At 51.3% G+C, this 15,287-nt stretch overlaps 1 protein-coding gene across 1 annotated transcript; it reads right to left on the bottom strand.

Moving 5' to 3' along the window:
• Positions 1-2,692: 2,692 nt before the first annotated feature.
• On the bottom strand, positions 2,693-10,580 carry AWAT2 (acyl-CoA wax alcohol acyltransferase 2). Its single transcript, XM_032847759.1, has 7 exons — positions 10,411-10,580; positions 5,440-5,550; positions 4,769-4,839; positions 4,314-4,518; positions 3,903-4,077; positions 3,173-3,372; positions 2,693-2,947 (listed from the first exon to the last, which is right to left on the bottom strand). The coding sequence occupies exons 1-7, from the start codon at positions 10,493-10,495 to the stop codon at positions 2,793-2,795; spliced, it is 1,002 nt and encodes a 333-aa protein (XP_032703650.1). The 5' UTR covers positions 10,496-10,580; the 3' UTR covers positions 2,693-2,792.
• Positions 10,581-15,287: the final 4,707 nt, after the last annotated feature.

The following is a 15,287-nucleotide window of genomic DNA, read 5'->3' as shown; positions in this document are numbered from 1 at the left end:
GCTCTTGTGGTCAGAATTGTCTCGGCACCATGTCGAAGCAGCAGGCCTCCAGTACCCCCAGAACTATACCCCTCATGCTCTTCCACCCACCCATCGAGTACTGGAGCCCTTGCCATGGGCAAGGGCCTCCACTGGTTACCGTACAGACAGGTCACAGGAGCTGGTCCACTTCCCACAGCAACTCAGTGGCTCCTTGGTTCTTCCTAACATCCCACGGAGGGCTTTGTTCTACCAGGATGTCTCCTGATGGAGGAAAGGCCCCAGAGAGAGGCCTGGCTCTAAAGCCAGATGTGTGTGAGGAGAGGGGAGGAGGAGGCTTCCTAACTGTACCCCTAAAGGACATTCTGACTCCCATTCGGAGGTCCAGATAGGGAGGGGATTATAGGGGCTTTTGCATGGGACCCTGTCTTCATTGTGAACCCTCCAAAGGAACTAGAGGGGAGGAGGCGAGGACAGAAGCAATAGACTGCTGGGGACCCTATTGCAGTGAACTCATCATCAACGTGGTGAAACAATTCACTAGCAAGAGGATGTGGGAATAGATTTGCGGTCTGAAATGGCGCTGACGTGAGTTCGTCAGAGGGCCGGGGCTAGCACGGGGAATGGGATGAGGACATTTGTGAGCAAGCAGATGGCAGAGGTTTGAAGGAGAATTGTATGGCTGGGGCCTTGGCCAGCTGCTTGGGCTTCAGCGGCCAAGGCCGGCATAAAAGCCAGCCATTGGGGGCTGTTCACCTCCTGGTTCCTTGGGAAATGTCTTTGCCTTCTGGCCCCCCTCATCCATCCTGAGCCAGATTCCTTTCACCGAAGCAGGAAAGGGCTAAGAAGCCTGGAGGCGAGCAGAGGTTGGATCCCTGTGCAAGCATGTATGTTTTCTGTAACTTCCAGTGGATACGAATAGAGTCAGAGAACTTTAGAGCGAGACCCAGAGGCCCAGAGACGGAAGGTCATCTGGCCAAGGTGACCGAGCCCTGACCTGCAGACTCAAAAGAGTGAGGGGGTGGAGCAGCCTCTGTCCTGCACCGACCCCTCCCTTCTTCTACCCCCAGACTCAAGACTGGAAGTGCTGGGCCCCCTTCGGGAGCCCGGCCAGGCAGGGGAAAGAGTCCCCTTAGGGGCCATCAGAACTCTTTCCCCCTCCCCTCAGGCATTCTCCCTGCCGTGGTCTCTGTACTGGAAGGCTCTGGACTGGCCCAATACCAGGAAGTCCTAGGCTACCCAGGCTCTCCCTTGGCCTGGCCCGGAGGATCCCCTAGGCCGCAGTGAGCACAAAGAAGGAAGTGGATTGTTTCTTTTAACGCCCTTGGCGGCTCTCTCCAGGGGGACTCGGGGTATGTCATTTCTTGATTCAAAAAACTTCCACCTGGGGTGGGGGGGGGTGGGCTTTGTGGTGAGAATGGCCTGGAGCAGGCCCAGTGCTGCTTTGGGGGGTCAGCTTCCAGTGTGAGATACTATGTATATAAACTATATATAATGTATATAAACTGGGATGTAAGTTTGTGTAAATTAATGGTTCATTCTTGGCAAATAAAGCTTTTTTTTTTCTTTCGCCCCCCCCTGTTCTTGAAATCAACTTAAGTGCTTCCTGTGTGCCAGGGGCCGCTTTGCATGTGCTGCCACAGGTGAGCCTGGGGAAGGGCCAAGGCACCCATTTCAGAGGGGGCAACCAAAGGTTGTTGACGGTTCCTGTCAGAACCTCTCACATCCTCTGTGTGTCCCAGACCACACACGCCCCAATCCCTACCACCTGAGGTCTTTTCCCATCACCTCTTGTCCAGGAAGTTAGAGGTCCTGTGGGAAAGAATCGCTGTCCTGAGGGCAGAGACACAGCTTGGAGCTTCTCTCAGCCTGACACTATGGCATCTGTGACAGACACCTCAGGCCTGAGGCCCTCACAGCATGGGAAGATCCAGCCTCCAGCTCCCCATGAGGTAACCTCCCATTTGGCAGATGAGGAGACCAATGCTCGGGGATTTTCAGTAGCTCACCCAAGGTCACCCAACTGTAGAAAAGCGACTTTAACGTTCAAAGGGCTGCTGACCAGAGCTTACTCTGTACACTTTCTTTTAAGCATCGAGATGCCATGAAATTGAGGACAGAGTCTGCTCAAGGACAGGAAATGGGCAGAATGAGTGGAGGACCCTAATTTGGGGTAGCTGTCCCATTTCCAGAGGTCAATCACATTCAGTATCATTGGCCTTCCCAGTAGCCTCCGAGGTAAGCAGGGGAGGGAAGGATTCTGGGTTCTGTGTTACAGGTGAAGAAGCTCAGCCTCAGAGATGACAGATTGTCCTGTGTCACATGGCTTGAAGGCAGCTGAGCCTGAATTCCCAAGCGCACAGGCTCCTAAGGCACCCAGTCCTGCAGGAGCCTCGCTGCCAGGAGATGGGGCAACTTGAGAGCTAGAGAAAAAAGCCATGAACCCAGGGACCCTAGGCCCTTAAAACAGATGAGTTGGACCACAAGCAGATCAGAAGACGAGCTTTTTATTCTGTCCATTGTTCTCCTCAGTACTGATGCTGAGTGGCCGTGGGTGAGGCAGACTTCGGGCTACCTCTCAGCTAGGGCTTTCCCTGCCTTTGGGGGCTACTTCCCTGGTAGCCCCGAGGTGAAAGCAGAGAAGAGCTGGAAGGAGGCAAGAGATGAAGGAAGAAGCGGGGCCTAGAGAGTGGCCTCCTCATGTCAAGGACTTAGCCAGATCAGGAGGAGGAGGCCCACAGGTGACTTCTGTTCTCCTGTTCCACAGATTCGAAACCTTCCAGCCCAGGCCGAGAAGCTGCTGGGGGTGTCTGTCAAACAATCACCAGTTCCTGGTCCTCTGAGACGCCATACTTGGTCTTATGCTGGTCAAAGAGTTGGCGTAGGGCATCGATGTAGAGTGCATGGTATCTAGCCACAGTCTCATCGCTCGGATTCTCAATCTTGGGCAGTGGTAGTGGCTTCCCGACTGCCAGAGGAGACAAGAAGGGAAAAGCATCAGAACTGCTCACTCCTCAGACTGGGCCTCAGCCCGAGCCTCAGCCCTCAAACCCAGGTTCTCCCCGCCCTTCCCCCCACCATACCCCTCATCCCAGTCTACCTCCCTGTCTCTGGACACAGCCAGAGCTGAGGTGAAGCCCCGGAAGTGGATCCGATATCCTAGACATGGCTGCCAGTGGGCGGGCTCACTCACCAACGGTAGTCACAGGCCGGGCGAAGGGCAGTAAGTCCCAGGAGTTCTCCGTGAGGCCGCGCCCATAGAAAGCACAAGGGTAGATGTGTATCATACGCTGAACCCACTTCTGGAAGCGATTCACCAAGCCCCCAGGGGTGAAAACGTGCTGATTGTAGAGGTCTGTCTCCCCAAAGGCATAGGCAGGAATTAGAGGAACTCTGCGGAGGAAAGGCATATCCTTCCATGGCCAGATGCACTGACTGCTTGCGGTCCCCGGGTCTGCCTCTAGACTTCTCGGCCTGTAACTTAGGGGGGCCGTGGTCCAGACTAAGTGCGAGGGCCCCGCTGTCTACCCCAAGCTTCCCATGGGGGCAAAATAGCAGCAAGCTAAAGGAAGCAGGTCCCAGACCCTCCTGCGAAGCTACAGGTCTGAAACACTGGAAGAGAAGACCCAAGGGCCATTTCATTTGGCTTTCTTCCCTCTAACCCACACAGCAGTTTGGGTTCTCTCTGACATGAGCTTGTGGCCAGTGGCCTTTTATAGAGGGACCGGCCCAGATGAGAGCCTAGTGTGAGGGAGAAGAGCCAAGGGCTGGCCCTCCAGCCTTTCCTCATAAGCAGAAATGCCTCGAGGACCCAGCCCAGACTCTACTCCCACATAGAGGCTGCTTTCTACCTCCCTTTTTAAGTATCACTTCCTCAAAAATCCCTTACTCCTTCCATGCTGGGCTTTCAGAGCTGTCCTTACCCATGATGAAGGACCACACGTACAAAGCCAGTCTGTTTCTTCAAGAACAGGGTAGTAGAGCCCGGCAGGCTGTAGCTGCACTCTGCCAGGCCACCAACCACCACAATCAGCATGTTGCCTTTGCCTTTGTGTGTGAGCAGAAAGTCCATGGACGCTTGACTCACTGAGCAGGCCCCTGGAGGTGAGGGGCAGAAAACACTGAAAGCTCATTAGCCACTTCCTCAACCTCCTAACTTTCCTCCCTACCTCTTCAAAGGAGGGAAGAGCCTCGTGTCAGGCAGGTGAGCCTAAGGTAGCTTTCTAAGACTGGAGAGGATCACCAAGTTGGCCTTGCCTCTCTCCCATTCCCCCAACACTTCTCCCTGGGGGAGCCATGTTTCCTTTGGCTTTACATCTTAGGAGCCAACTCACCTGAAGTCATGATATACTCTCTGAGAAACGGCACCCAGAAAAAGGCTCCCAGGGTGAGAATATGAGGAGTGATACCGGGAAAGATCTTGGAGAAGCCTGAGGTATCTGTGGCAAAGTGGCCAAAGCATGAGTGGGACAAGAGCCCATGAGGGTGGCACGCAAGGATGTAGTTGTGGTTGGGGGAGATATCATGAGTCTTCAAAAGCTGTGGAGGAGAGGGGAGTCAGGAGGGGAATGGCCAAGGAAGGGTACTCCTCTTCTGGCCAGAGCCCAGGCAGGGAAACTGTGGCCATGTCCGGCCAGGCAGGTGGGTAACACACAGTGATGGAGGGCATCATTCACATGGGGCTCAATGGGAATGATGCCCCCAACCTCCACCCTGGCCCAACTGCTGGCCTGGAGTTGGGGCTGGGCCCGGGACACAGTTGGGGGTGGGAGGACCTGGGGCTATTCACCTTGAGGGGGAAGTAATCACAGTACTGTTTCCATAAGCACCATCTCCTCACACAGTCAATCCGGCAGCCCCCTGAAAACAGAGATAAAGTAGCCATGTTTTTGGTTTTTTTTTTTAAGATTTTATTTTTTATTTGACAGAGAGACACAGCGAGATAGGGAACACAAGTAGGGGGAGTGAGAGAGGGAGAAGCAGGCTTCCCAGCAAGCAGGGAGCCCAATGCAGGGCTTGATCCCAGGACTCTGGGATCATGACCCGAGCTGAAGGCAGACGCTTAACAACTGAGCCACCCAGGTGCCCCAGTAGCCACGTTTTGTCCACCCCCATTGTCTCTTCCAGAGCCCCTTTGGGCCAGCTGCAGGGTATCCCCTCATGCCCTACTGTCACCTGGCCTTGTAAGCAACAACCAAGGCGAGTGATGTCACATCAGGGCCGATTTAGGACAGGCCCAGCTTGCTACTTTTACCCACTGCTTTTCCCCGAACCCACTCCGGGTCTGTTCTAGGCCTTTCCAGCATTTTGAAAAGGCTTCTTCCCTCAGCTTCTCTAACCCAGGGAGCGGAGACAAGCTAAAGGGCCACCTGGGAGTTGACCAGAGCCTCTCAGGACTATAAGAAGAAGAGAGAAGAGAGCATGTGGCCAGTGGCAACACAGCCCCAGAGGGGCCCTTACCTCGCTGGGGTGTCTTCCAGTCGAAAGCCAGCCAGCTGAGAAGGAGCACAGTGACGGGCCAGTATGACGTGAACAGCACCAGGTAGATGTTGACAGAGATTACGGTGAAGACAGGAGGGAGCCCAGCCCAGAGTTAATGAATTGTAAACAGTCCTCCCCACTTGCCCTCCCTCCAGGGGCTCTCCACCCCAAGGTTACACACACTCACCCACACTCACCGACCACTCTTGCTTCCCCACCCTAGCACAGGGTCTGCGTGCCCACATCCCCAGCCCTCCCTCTCCTGTCCATCCTAGGGACCCCTGTTTTGGATCTGGAAGGCAAGGTGCTTTCCTCTCCAGCTGTGTCCCATGCTGTAAGCCGTCTGCTCCCCAGGACGTGCCCTGGCCCTGCTCTGAGCTGTGTTCAACAGCGGGGAGCCACCGATGGGCCGCTCTGATCTAAGATCTAACCATCGGAGGCTGGGAGTCCAGGAAAGACAGAGTCGGGAACGGTTTTCCCCCGTGCTCACATTTTTCTCTCCAGATCTTCTCTGTGAGGCGTCAGTGGAGGGAATACCAGAGAAAGAGAAGACCCAACTTCAGCCAGGCTGGGAGTACACCAGTTGGCAAATGAGAAACAAAAGACAACGCAAGCTGGGACCCAATAAGGACCTGGGCTGTGTCAGGCTCCAGTGAGACAGGAGCACTGTAGGGTATAGTAGTTAGGATGGACTTCATGGAGACGAGTTCCAGGGAGCCACACTCAGAAATATGAATGGACTCCATTTTTAAAACAGCTGTGACTAAGACAGCTAGCTGTGAGAGAAAGCGGGTAAAAGCAAAGGCTAGAAAAGACAGGACACACTTCTAACTGAGCATGGCAGACTGAACACAAGCTGTTTTTTTTCTTTTTTCTACCTTGACTCCTTGCCAAGTCCTCATGAAAATGATCCTAAGAGTTTGTTGTTGTTTTTTAAAGATTTATTTATTTGACAGAGAGAGAGAGACAGCAAGAGAGGGAACACAAGCAGAGGGAGCGGGAGAGGGAGAAGCAGGCTCTCCGCTGAGCAGGGAGCCTGACACGGGGCTCAATCCCAGGACCCCGGGACCATGACCCAAGCCAAAGGCAGACTCCCAACCAACTGAGCCACCCAGGCACCCCCCTAAGAATGTTTTTAAAAGATACAGCTCTGCAGTGAAAAAAAGAATTCGGCAGAGACCAACAGCAGTGGACGGGAGATGCCAGCAGGATATTCACGTGCTGGAAAGTAGATGGAGGAGGCAGTAACTGACTTCAGACAAAGAAAACTGAAACCTGGTCACCCACCTGGGAAATGGCTATAGGACCAAGCCTGTTTGTGCTGGAGAATCTGGGAAACACTCAGAATCTAGAGCCAGCAGGTGTCACACAAAAGCAGTGTGAGGCACGGGCCTTGACTGAGAGTCTACTGAAGAGGTAGTTAGAGCTCCAGGTCCCCTTCCCTCCCCTACACAGTTGGACAATGGGAAGAACTACTCTCCACAAATGGAACCAAAGAGACTTTAGGCTCAGACACTTGCACTCAACACAGCTAAGATGAACTCGGTATGCAGCCAAATTATTAATCAAGCATAAAAGTAGAATCAAGACAATCTCAGACATACAGTCTGAGATGGTTCATCTCCCATGTCTCTTTCTCAGGAAACTACTGGAGGATGGACACCTTCAAGATAAGGGAGTCAGCCAAGACAGAGGAAGGCACGGGATCAGAGCAAGGGGCAGGGAAGGAGCCAACGGAGAGAGGAAATGACCAGGTCCAGGGCTAGGGCAAAGCCAGCCAGGTGCCTAGGGCACAAAATGGAAGAAAACACTCCCAGGGTCAAGCAAGTACTGACCCAATACTCGCACAACCTGGAGAGTGAGCACCTTCTTAAATTGTGCACCTGTGATGCCTCAAGGGCCCTGGAGGTGAGAGCTGTGCGTTAAGAAGACCAGTGCTTTGTAACAAGAGGATGCTGGGTTCCAGGAGCCATATCCTCCAGGAAATAAGCAGTGGGGGAGAACCTATAGATTCCTGATGTGTTCACACATATGGAGAGATCACTATGTCTGTGGAGGATTCAAAGATGACTTGGTGTAGTTAATGGATATCTGATAGATAACAAAAGAAATTTAGAATGAGGCGACGATGAGTTCCAGGGAAAACAAAGTTGTCACAGGCAAGGACATAGGCTCTCAGTACACAAAATGGCTCCACTAGTGATATTCCCAGTCATAGTTAGGCATTGAGCCAAACTATTACAGTCTCAGGAGGATGGAGGAAGAGGAAAGATCTAGCAACAGCAGGTAGAGCCAAATTCTCATCTTCTACATCAGGAAATCAGTGACAACGTCTAAAGCCATCCAGTCAGAAATACCATAGTAATCTGTAGACATCTTAAGTAGTAAAATGTAGGAACCTGGAGATAAATACCAGAAGAAAGATCTAGAAGTGACTGCCTCTAGGGAAGAGATCTAAGGCCCATAGTTTTAGCCTTTTAATTTGCCTTTTGATTTGACTACTGGACTTTGTCGAGAAATAAAGAGAGGAATGGGTCTAGTCCAAAAGAGACCTCCCTGTTTCCCCGAGGCTTTGCTTAACCCAGACAGTGTCGGGGACATCTTGTGAGGCAGCGTGGCCTCAGGTGGAGTGCTTGGGCAGTGAGATGAGTCCCCGATCCACCATTTCCCAAGAGTGTGAGCTCAGACAAGTCGCTGAACTTCACCCCCCACCGGGACTCGCACGGCCCCTATCTGCCTTCTCTTCCTCACAGACTTAGTGCAAGGGTCTCTTCTCGAGGCCTTCAGGGTCCAAAGAGATATGAATCATACACAGGTGAAGAGCTGGGAAGGCTTCACCCACCCCACGTGAGCTAGCACGGATCAGGGAAGCACTGGAACCTCCGTCTCCTGAGGCCCAGGCCTAGAGCCCTTCTGCCTGCTCCACACCACATCTCTGTATGCCCCACCATTGGACTCTAATGAAGGGTTCCCTGGCACAGTTTTCTCCCTGTACTAATGTTCCTTCCAGCCGCTCTCCTCCTTCAGCCTCCTCTGCCCCCTCACAGCGGGCCCTATGCCCTCTGTCTTGCCTCTTCCGTTTCTGTCGCATGTGTCTTCTGATCATCAGGGCATATTAATTCCTTTCCAGTTTCTCCAGTCTCCCCTTTCCTCCCCTCCTGTGTGCATCCCTCTTCCTAGACGGATACAGACAACAGCCTCTTCCCAGAACCAGTGCGCTATACAGAGCAAGAATGAGCTCTTGAAAACACAAACCTGACATTGTTGCCCTGTGCCAAACCCTATCATGGCTCCCCATGGCCCTCAGGAGAAAGCCCAAACTCTTTTCCTTAGTTGGCAGTGCCTGGCACAATCATCCCCTGTCTGCTTCTCTAGCGTCCTCTTCTCTCTCCCATTCATTTATTCGATACACATCAGGCGTCAGTTCTGGGCCTCTTGCTCCTCACCCCACTTCACCACCCACAGCTCCTTGGATGCTTTACACTCTCCCCATCCTAGCCTTGCCTCGGGTTACCCACGCACTGCCCCGAACACTCGTCCTTCTTCCCCGACTTCCTACGTCGGGAGAAAAATGGGCAAAGGTCCTGAACGGGCAGTGAACAAAAACTTAAAATGAGACAATTAGGGATTAGAGCACCCTCTGGCTTAGTATGTGCTCCGGATACATGCCCAGACCCAGCTGCAAGGATTAGTGGTGAACGAGCCGATGCAAGAGGTAGGGAAGAGATCTCACTGGCTGGAATCAGGTCCTTGTGGGCTCAACTCCCAGGCCAGCCCCTCGGCTTCCTCAGCTCTGTGATCTTGGACAGACCACTTAATGCCTCGTGCCCCTTAGCACCCTCATCCATACAAATGGAGCTTATTAGCCACACAAGGGGCTTAGAACAGCACCTTACACGAAAACAGGGTACAATTAATGTTAGCTAATATTATTCACACTTATTATGTGTGTGTAGCTATTAGTATATATTATTATGCATAATGATAGCTTCTACCTCATAAGGCTGGCAGGACGCTACAAGGAAATAATAGGTGTGAAAATACCTGGTACGAAGTCATGAATACATATGAATTCCTTTCTGCTGGGCTCTTCCAGCTCTGACTGCTAATCATTCCTAGAGTAACACCGCTCTTTCAGCACAGAGGGGTCCTGGTGTCCACTCCAGGCAGGCCTCTGAGCTTCCCATTCCCTGTCCTCTAGCCCACTCTCCCGATTGACTAGCAAGCCCCGGATTCCCAAGGCCTACTTGCATTCTTCCTTCCCAGTTATCTTACAAGATCATTGGTTCACACCCTTGCCTCCTGCTTATCCTCACCTAGACCACCTGACAAACGAGAATTTTTTTCCAGCTTCCCCCCACCCACTCAAACACACACACACACACACACACACACACACACACACACACACAGGGCTGCTTTTCTCTAAAACCCAGAACACAATGGCCAGTGTATATGTAGTTTCCACAAAGCAATTGTGGTGTAGACAGTAGGGGAAAATGGCTGGATAGATGGATGAACTGTTCCAGGCAATGGGCTGTCAGAGCCTCCGTCCACCACCAGGCAGCTGCTCAAGTGCATGAGGTTGTAGCTAAGTCCTTTTCCTTGAGGAACCTCGATGGCACTGCTCCCCATCTTCCCCACACATGCCCTGCGTGCCCCAGTGTAGACCCAGGAGGGCTCACCATACACATTGGCATCAAGGCTCCTTTGCACACACACATGCACACGCACTCCCGCATAGGCACACACCCACACATACCCTCTTGTACGACATATTCCCCGAGTACTGTGCCCCGGAAAGTCAGGCGAGACGCCGAGGTGATTAGTCACCTGGATTTGTCTGGGACAACCCAGGTTTTGGCATTCAAAACCACGCTCAACCCTAAAACTCCTCAGTCCTGGGCAGACCACACCAGGTGATCACCCTATGGAAGGCTGAAGACTCACCGATGAGAAAGACACTCAAGGCCCACTGGAAAACAGCAAAAACCTCCAGGGCAGTCTTAAGGTCCTTTTTGGAGGGCAGGAGCATCGTGTTCAGGGTTTCAGAGGCTCCAGGTAAGTGCTGCTCCTCTGGCTTCCCAGCCCCTGTTGTTCAGGAGCCTTTGAAGTTTCCTCTTTTCATGCTTTGTGCGCCAGCCCCCCACTAGTCTCCACCCCCCCACTCCAACCCCTACACATGACAGCAGGGACACACATCACCTCTGCTTGCCCAGCTCCTTCCAGCTGTCTACCCACGGGCACTTTTACCAATTTGGGCACAGCCTCGGCTGAGATTGTGACACACCCTGGCTCACCTGTGCAGAAAAACGTCGATGAAGCTCTGGTGTGGGAAGTGAGTGGGAGGGGCTTGTGTTTGACCAGGGTCCTTCAGAGCCCGGGTGGACGGGGAGAGAGGCCGGCAGCCAGGAACCCAGTGGTCTGCATTTCTATTTATGAGGCCCAGCTGTGTGTGTGGTCTCTCAAAGACAATGCAATCGCAAGGGAACAAGAGAGGAGGCCAGAGGCCATGCCTAGAAACACCTTCAGTCATTTGGTCAGTCCCAGAGAACTCATTACTCCCCGTGAACAGACATCAGATATAGGTCTACGAGTGTCGGGTAGGTGCTGAATAAATTTTTGTGTGGAATGAATAAATAAATGTGAGCACCTATCAAATTATTCTGTGTACATGGAATTCCAGAAGAGGCAAAAAATAATCTATGTTGAAAAACATCAGAGTAGTGGTTGCCCTGCTAGCAAAATGACTAGGAAGGGGCATGATGGAAATTTGGGGGCTGATGATGATGTTCTCCATCTTGACAGAGCTTTGAGTTACACAGGTCAAAAACTCGTTTGTCAAAGCTCAGTAAGTGTACGCTTAAGATGCGTGTATTTCTTTACACGTTCATTTTACCTAAAAAGCAAACAAATATTGAATTCTCCTTAATGCTGAAGTATTTAGGGGGAAAGAATGTCAATGGCTACAATTTACCCTGAGATGCATATAAGATGTATTGATGGATGGACAGAGAAATATGTGGATAGATAGATGTACAATCAATCAAATGTAGCAAAACATTATTTGTACAGTCTAGGTGATGGCTGTTCACTGTGCAATTCTTTCAACTATTCTGTAGGTTTGAAATATTTTTATAATTGAATTTTGCTAAAAACGGTTTCTCAAGTCAATATTAAAATTTAATTTAGGGGCACCTGGGTGGCTCAGTGAGTTAAGCCTCTGCCTTCGGCTCAGGTCATGATCTCAGGGTCCTGGGATCAAGCCCCACATCAGGCTCTCTGCTCAGCAGGGGGCCTGCTCACCCCCCACGCCCGCCTCTCTGCCTACTTGTGATCTCTGTCAAATAAATAAATAAAATCTTTTCTTAAAAACTTAATTTAAGGGACATCTGGGAGGCTCAGTCGGTTAGGCATTTGCCTTCGGCTCAGGTCATGATCCCAGGGTCCTTGAATCAAGCCCTGCATTGGGTTCCTCACTCAGCAGGGAGTCTGCTTCTCCCTCTCTCTCTGCCTGCTGCTCCCCCTGCTTGTGCTCACTCTCTCACTCTCTCTCCCTGACAAACAAATAAGCAAAAAGCCCTTAATTTTAAAAATGTGATTTGTCCATGCCTGTGCATGTGTACATGTGGCCTTTGCATGTATATATATATATATGTATATATATATATATGCACAAAGGGAAAATTGTCTAGCTATCAACTTACAATTATATATCCACACCAGTAGATGGCATCTCCAAGCATGTGTCCGTATGCTCTAGAGAGGTGTGAGTATGAATGCATCTAAGTCCAGCCAGGTGTGTGCTGTGAGCCAAGTGGATGAAATTGTGTAAGACTGGAAGGGTTTCCTGATGCAACATATAATTACTGAAGGCATAGTATATGCCAGGGACTGTTCTAGGCAGCTGGGTTAGATCAGTGAGCAAAACATATTTTTAAAAATCATGCTTTGGTAAAGTTTATGTTCCAGTACGCAAAGACAGATGATAGAAATCAATTAATTAACTAATTACATCGTGTGTTATGAGGTGGTAAGCGCTATGAGAAAAGACAGAGTTTGAGCAAAATGAGAAGGATCCGGAGTGCCAGTGTGGTTGGAGGAGGAATTAGGCAGGAATCGCAGGCCTCCCAGTTTTAAGAGGAAACACCACACATGGAAAAGGTGGCATTTGGGCAAAGGCTTGAAAGAGGTGAGGAAGTGAGCCATTCGGATGTCTGAACTGAGAATGTTCCAGATAGAGGGCACAGTCAGTACATACACCCTCAGGTGGGGGTTTTGAGGAACAGAAGATTCCAGCTGGGTGAGGAGAGAAGAGGAGGAAAGAGAGGCCAGAGAGCTTGCTAGGGCCAGATGGTGTGCAGCATTGACCTTTCACTCTGATTGAAATGGGGGAGCCCATGTGAGGTTTTGAGTGACAGATTCAAAAAAGAAGGAAGGAAGGAAGGAAGGAAGGAAGGAAGGAAGGAAGGGAGGGAGGGAGGGAGGGAGGGAGGGAGGGAGGAAGAAAGAAGAAAAGAAAAGAAAAAAGAAACAGGATTTCCTTATGGTTTTAAAAGGCCAGTGAAGAAGGAGGAGACTTTTGAGGGACTAGGGCAGTCATCCATGGGTCAGATGATGGTGGCTCAGGCCAGATTGATGGCAATCAGGATGGTGAGAAGTGGCTGGATTCTGGGTGTTTCTTCTGAAGCAGAGGCTCAGATGCCTCTCCAGGGGAGTCCCATTGGTCAGCACCCACCATGGGTCCCACCTGGGCCTCGGTAACTTCCTTGCATCCAGCCTAGTCCCATCCAGTTTTTCGGGAAATACATGGAGGGTGTTAGGGGACAGCTTCCCTGCTTGGTGGGAATATTGGTTCTACAAAGGGGCTAGTGGGAATCGAGGCTGCCAAGGGTAGCAGAGACAATCTCTGAAAGAGTCTGGACATGGGGACGAGGAGTTTGGTCTTAATCTTGTGGACACTGAGGAGGCACAATTAGCTTCTGAGCAGGGATGGTGACTCGTGCCAAATGCCACATGAGGACAACTGTAGGGTACAGGGTGACTATCAAGGCCCAGGGTCTGGGATGTTCCCGTCACTGACACATAGGCCCACATGTTTCTCTTCGCCGACGCAGACTTGCAGTCCCAGCTCTGCCTCCACAGAGAATAAGTTGATTGGCTCCTTGGGACTTTCCCCAGGCCAGAAAGGCCTACTGGCCCAAATTTCTGTCTTCATTAAATTGACTTTACTGTTTCAGATAGAAGTAGCCTATTCTCTATTTAGGTTCCTGTTAGGGAGACCTTCTGAGACTATCCCCTCCTAGGGAACAAAGCTCCATGAACATTAAACACAGATGAGAGGCAAGGGACAGAGAAGGCCTGACAGATGAGAAATCGTCCAGCTGGGGCATTTGGTGTGGAGGTGAGGATAAAGAGGAGCTACAGGAGATGGTCAAGGTTCTGACTCCGTCCCTGAGTGGATCGTGGGGATGGGGAATATAGGAGAAAGAGCAACTTCTTGCTGGGTGGGTGGAACAAATTAGAAGCTTAGTTCGGGCCACCATTTGGGAGAGGGGATCTGTGAGACCAGCGGTCCCTAAGGTGGCTAGCAAGGCTAGTTGCTGGTTTCTAAGATGTGTCCTCCTGACCCTGGGCTTTTGGAGACCTGCTCCAGGGGCAAATACAGCAGGGACGGAGCAGAGGACTTGACTTGCCAGACCCAACTGGAAATAGCGCATCAGCTCTATTTTAATCTGCTTTCAGTTGGAATTCCACAAAAGACAGTATTTGACCAAAGAGCGGCTGGGGGAGGGGAAGGTTCTGCATGACTATTCTTAGGGAGTTAGCAGGAAAGGATCTGCACTTCTCTGCCAAGAAGAAACTGCTGGGATGGCTGCAGGCCAACCGTATTGGGCCCAGGGACATGTCTGGGGGCCAGTGCTATGGTAGCAAGTGGAGACTGTGGCCTGCTTGAAAAGAAGAAGAGCTGTCTGCTGGAGAGGAAGAATGTGAGGAGGGGGAAGTGGCAGGGGGTCGGGATTGGGGGAGGTTTGTGGGCTACCCCCTCTACTGAGCCACCCCTGAGAAAGTCATCTTTCACATCAAGCCTGGCCCTAAGGACTTGTTTTGTTGTTGTTGTTGTTGTTGTTGTTGTTGTTTTAAGATTTTATTTATTTATTTATTTGAGAGAGAGAGCATGAGAGAGAGAAGGTCAGAGGGAGATGCAGACTCCCTGCGGAGCAAGGAGTCCAAAGCAGGACTCAATTCCAGGACTCTGGGATCATGACCTGAGCCAAAGGCAGTCGCTTTACCAACTGAGCCACCCAGGTGCCCCCTGAGGACTTGTTTTGTTATCCCTGTGCCTCTTCATGCATCTGTCCACCAATGCTGGCTCCTCACCCTCCCAACCTGGTCTGAGAGCTCTTGGTGGGGTGGGGGGGGATAGTGGCAGAAACCGGATGGTACTCTGTTTTCATATGCCCAGCTCCTGACACACACAGTAGGTATACTCTGACATTTGTTATCAAAATGCCCAAGTGGGTGGAAGCTCAGCCTGGATAAATCTTTGGGGCTTGATATCCTCAAAGGTAAATGTGAGAATGTGAGAATCCAGACAAGTGATAGATGGACAATTTCTTCATGAATGGTGAAATGGTGTCCACATGTAGGTTGCTGCTGTCACAATGATTGAGAGAAGTGGAGAGAGGAGGGCAGGGCACTGAGGAGAGCCCAGAGTTCAGCTGGGCCTGCCCTCAGAGGAACTTCTCTCCAAGCAGAGCTACCTTGGAGAAACGGTGTCAGAAACCCAAGAGCAGACTCAATGACAGTGTGAACATTTGGAATAT

Source organism: Lontra canadensis, unplaced genomic scaffold (genome assembly GCF_010015895.1).
Source record: "Lontra canadensis isolate GAN:19392208 unplaced genomic scaffold, GSC_riverotter_1.0 scaffold193, whole genome shotgun sequence".
Taxonomy (NCBI): Eukaryota; Metazoa; Chordata; class Mammalia; order Carnivora; family Mustelidae; genus Lontra; species Lontra canadensis.
This window is presented reverse-complemented; position numbering and strand designations above follow the sequence as displayed.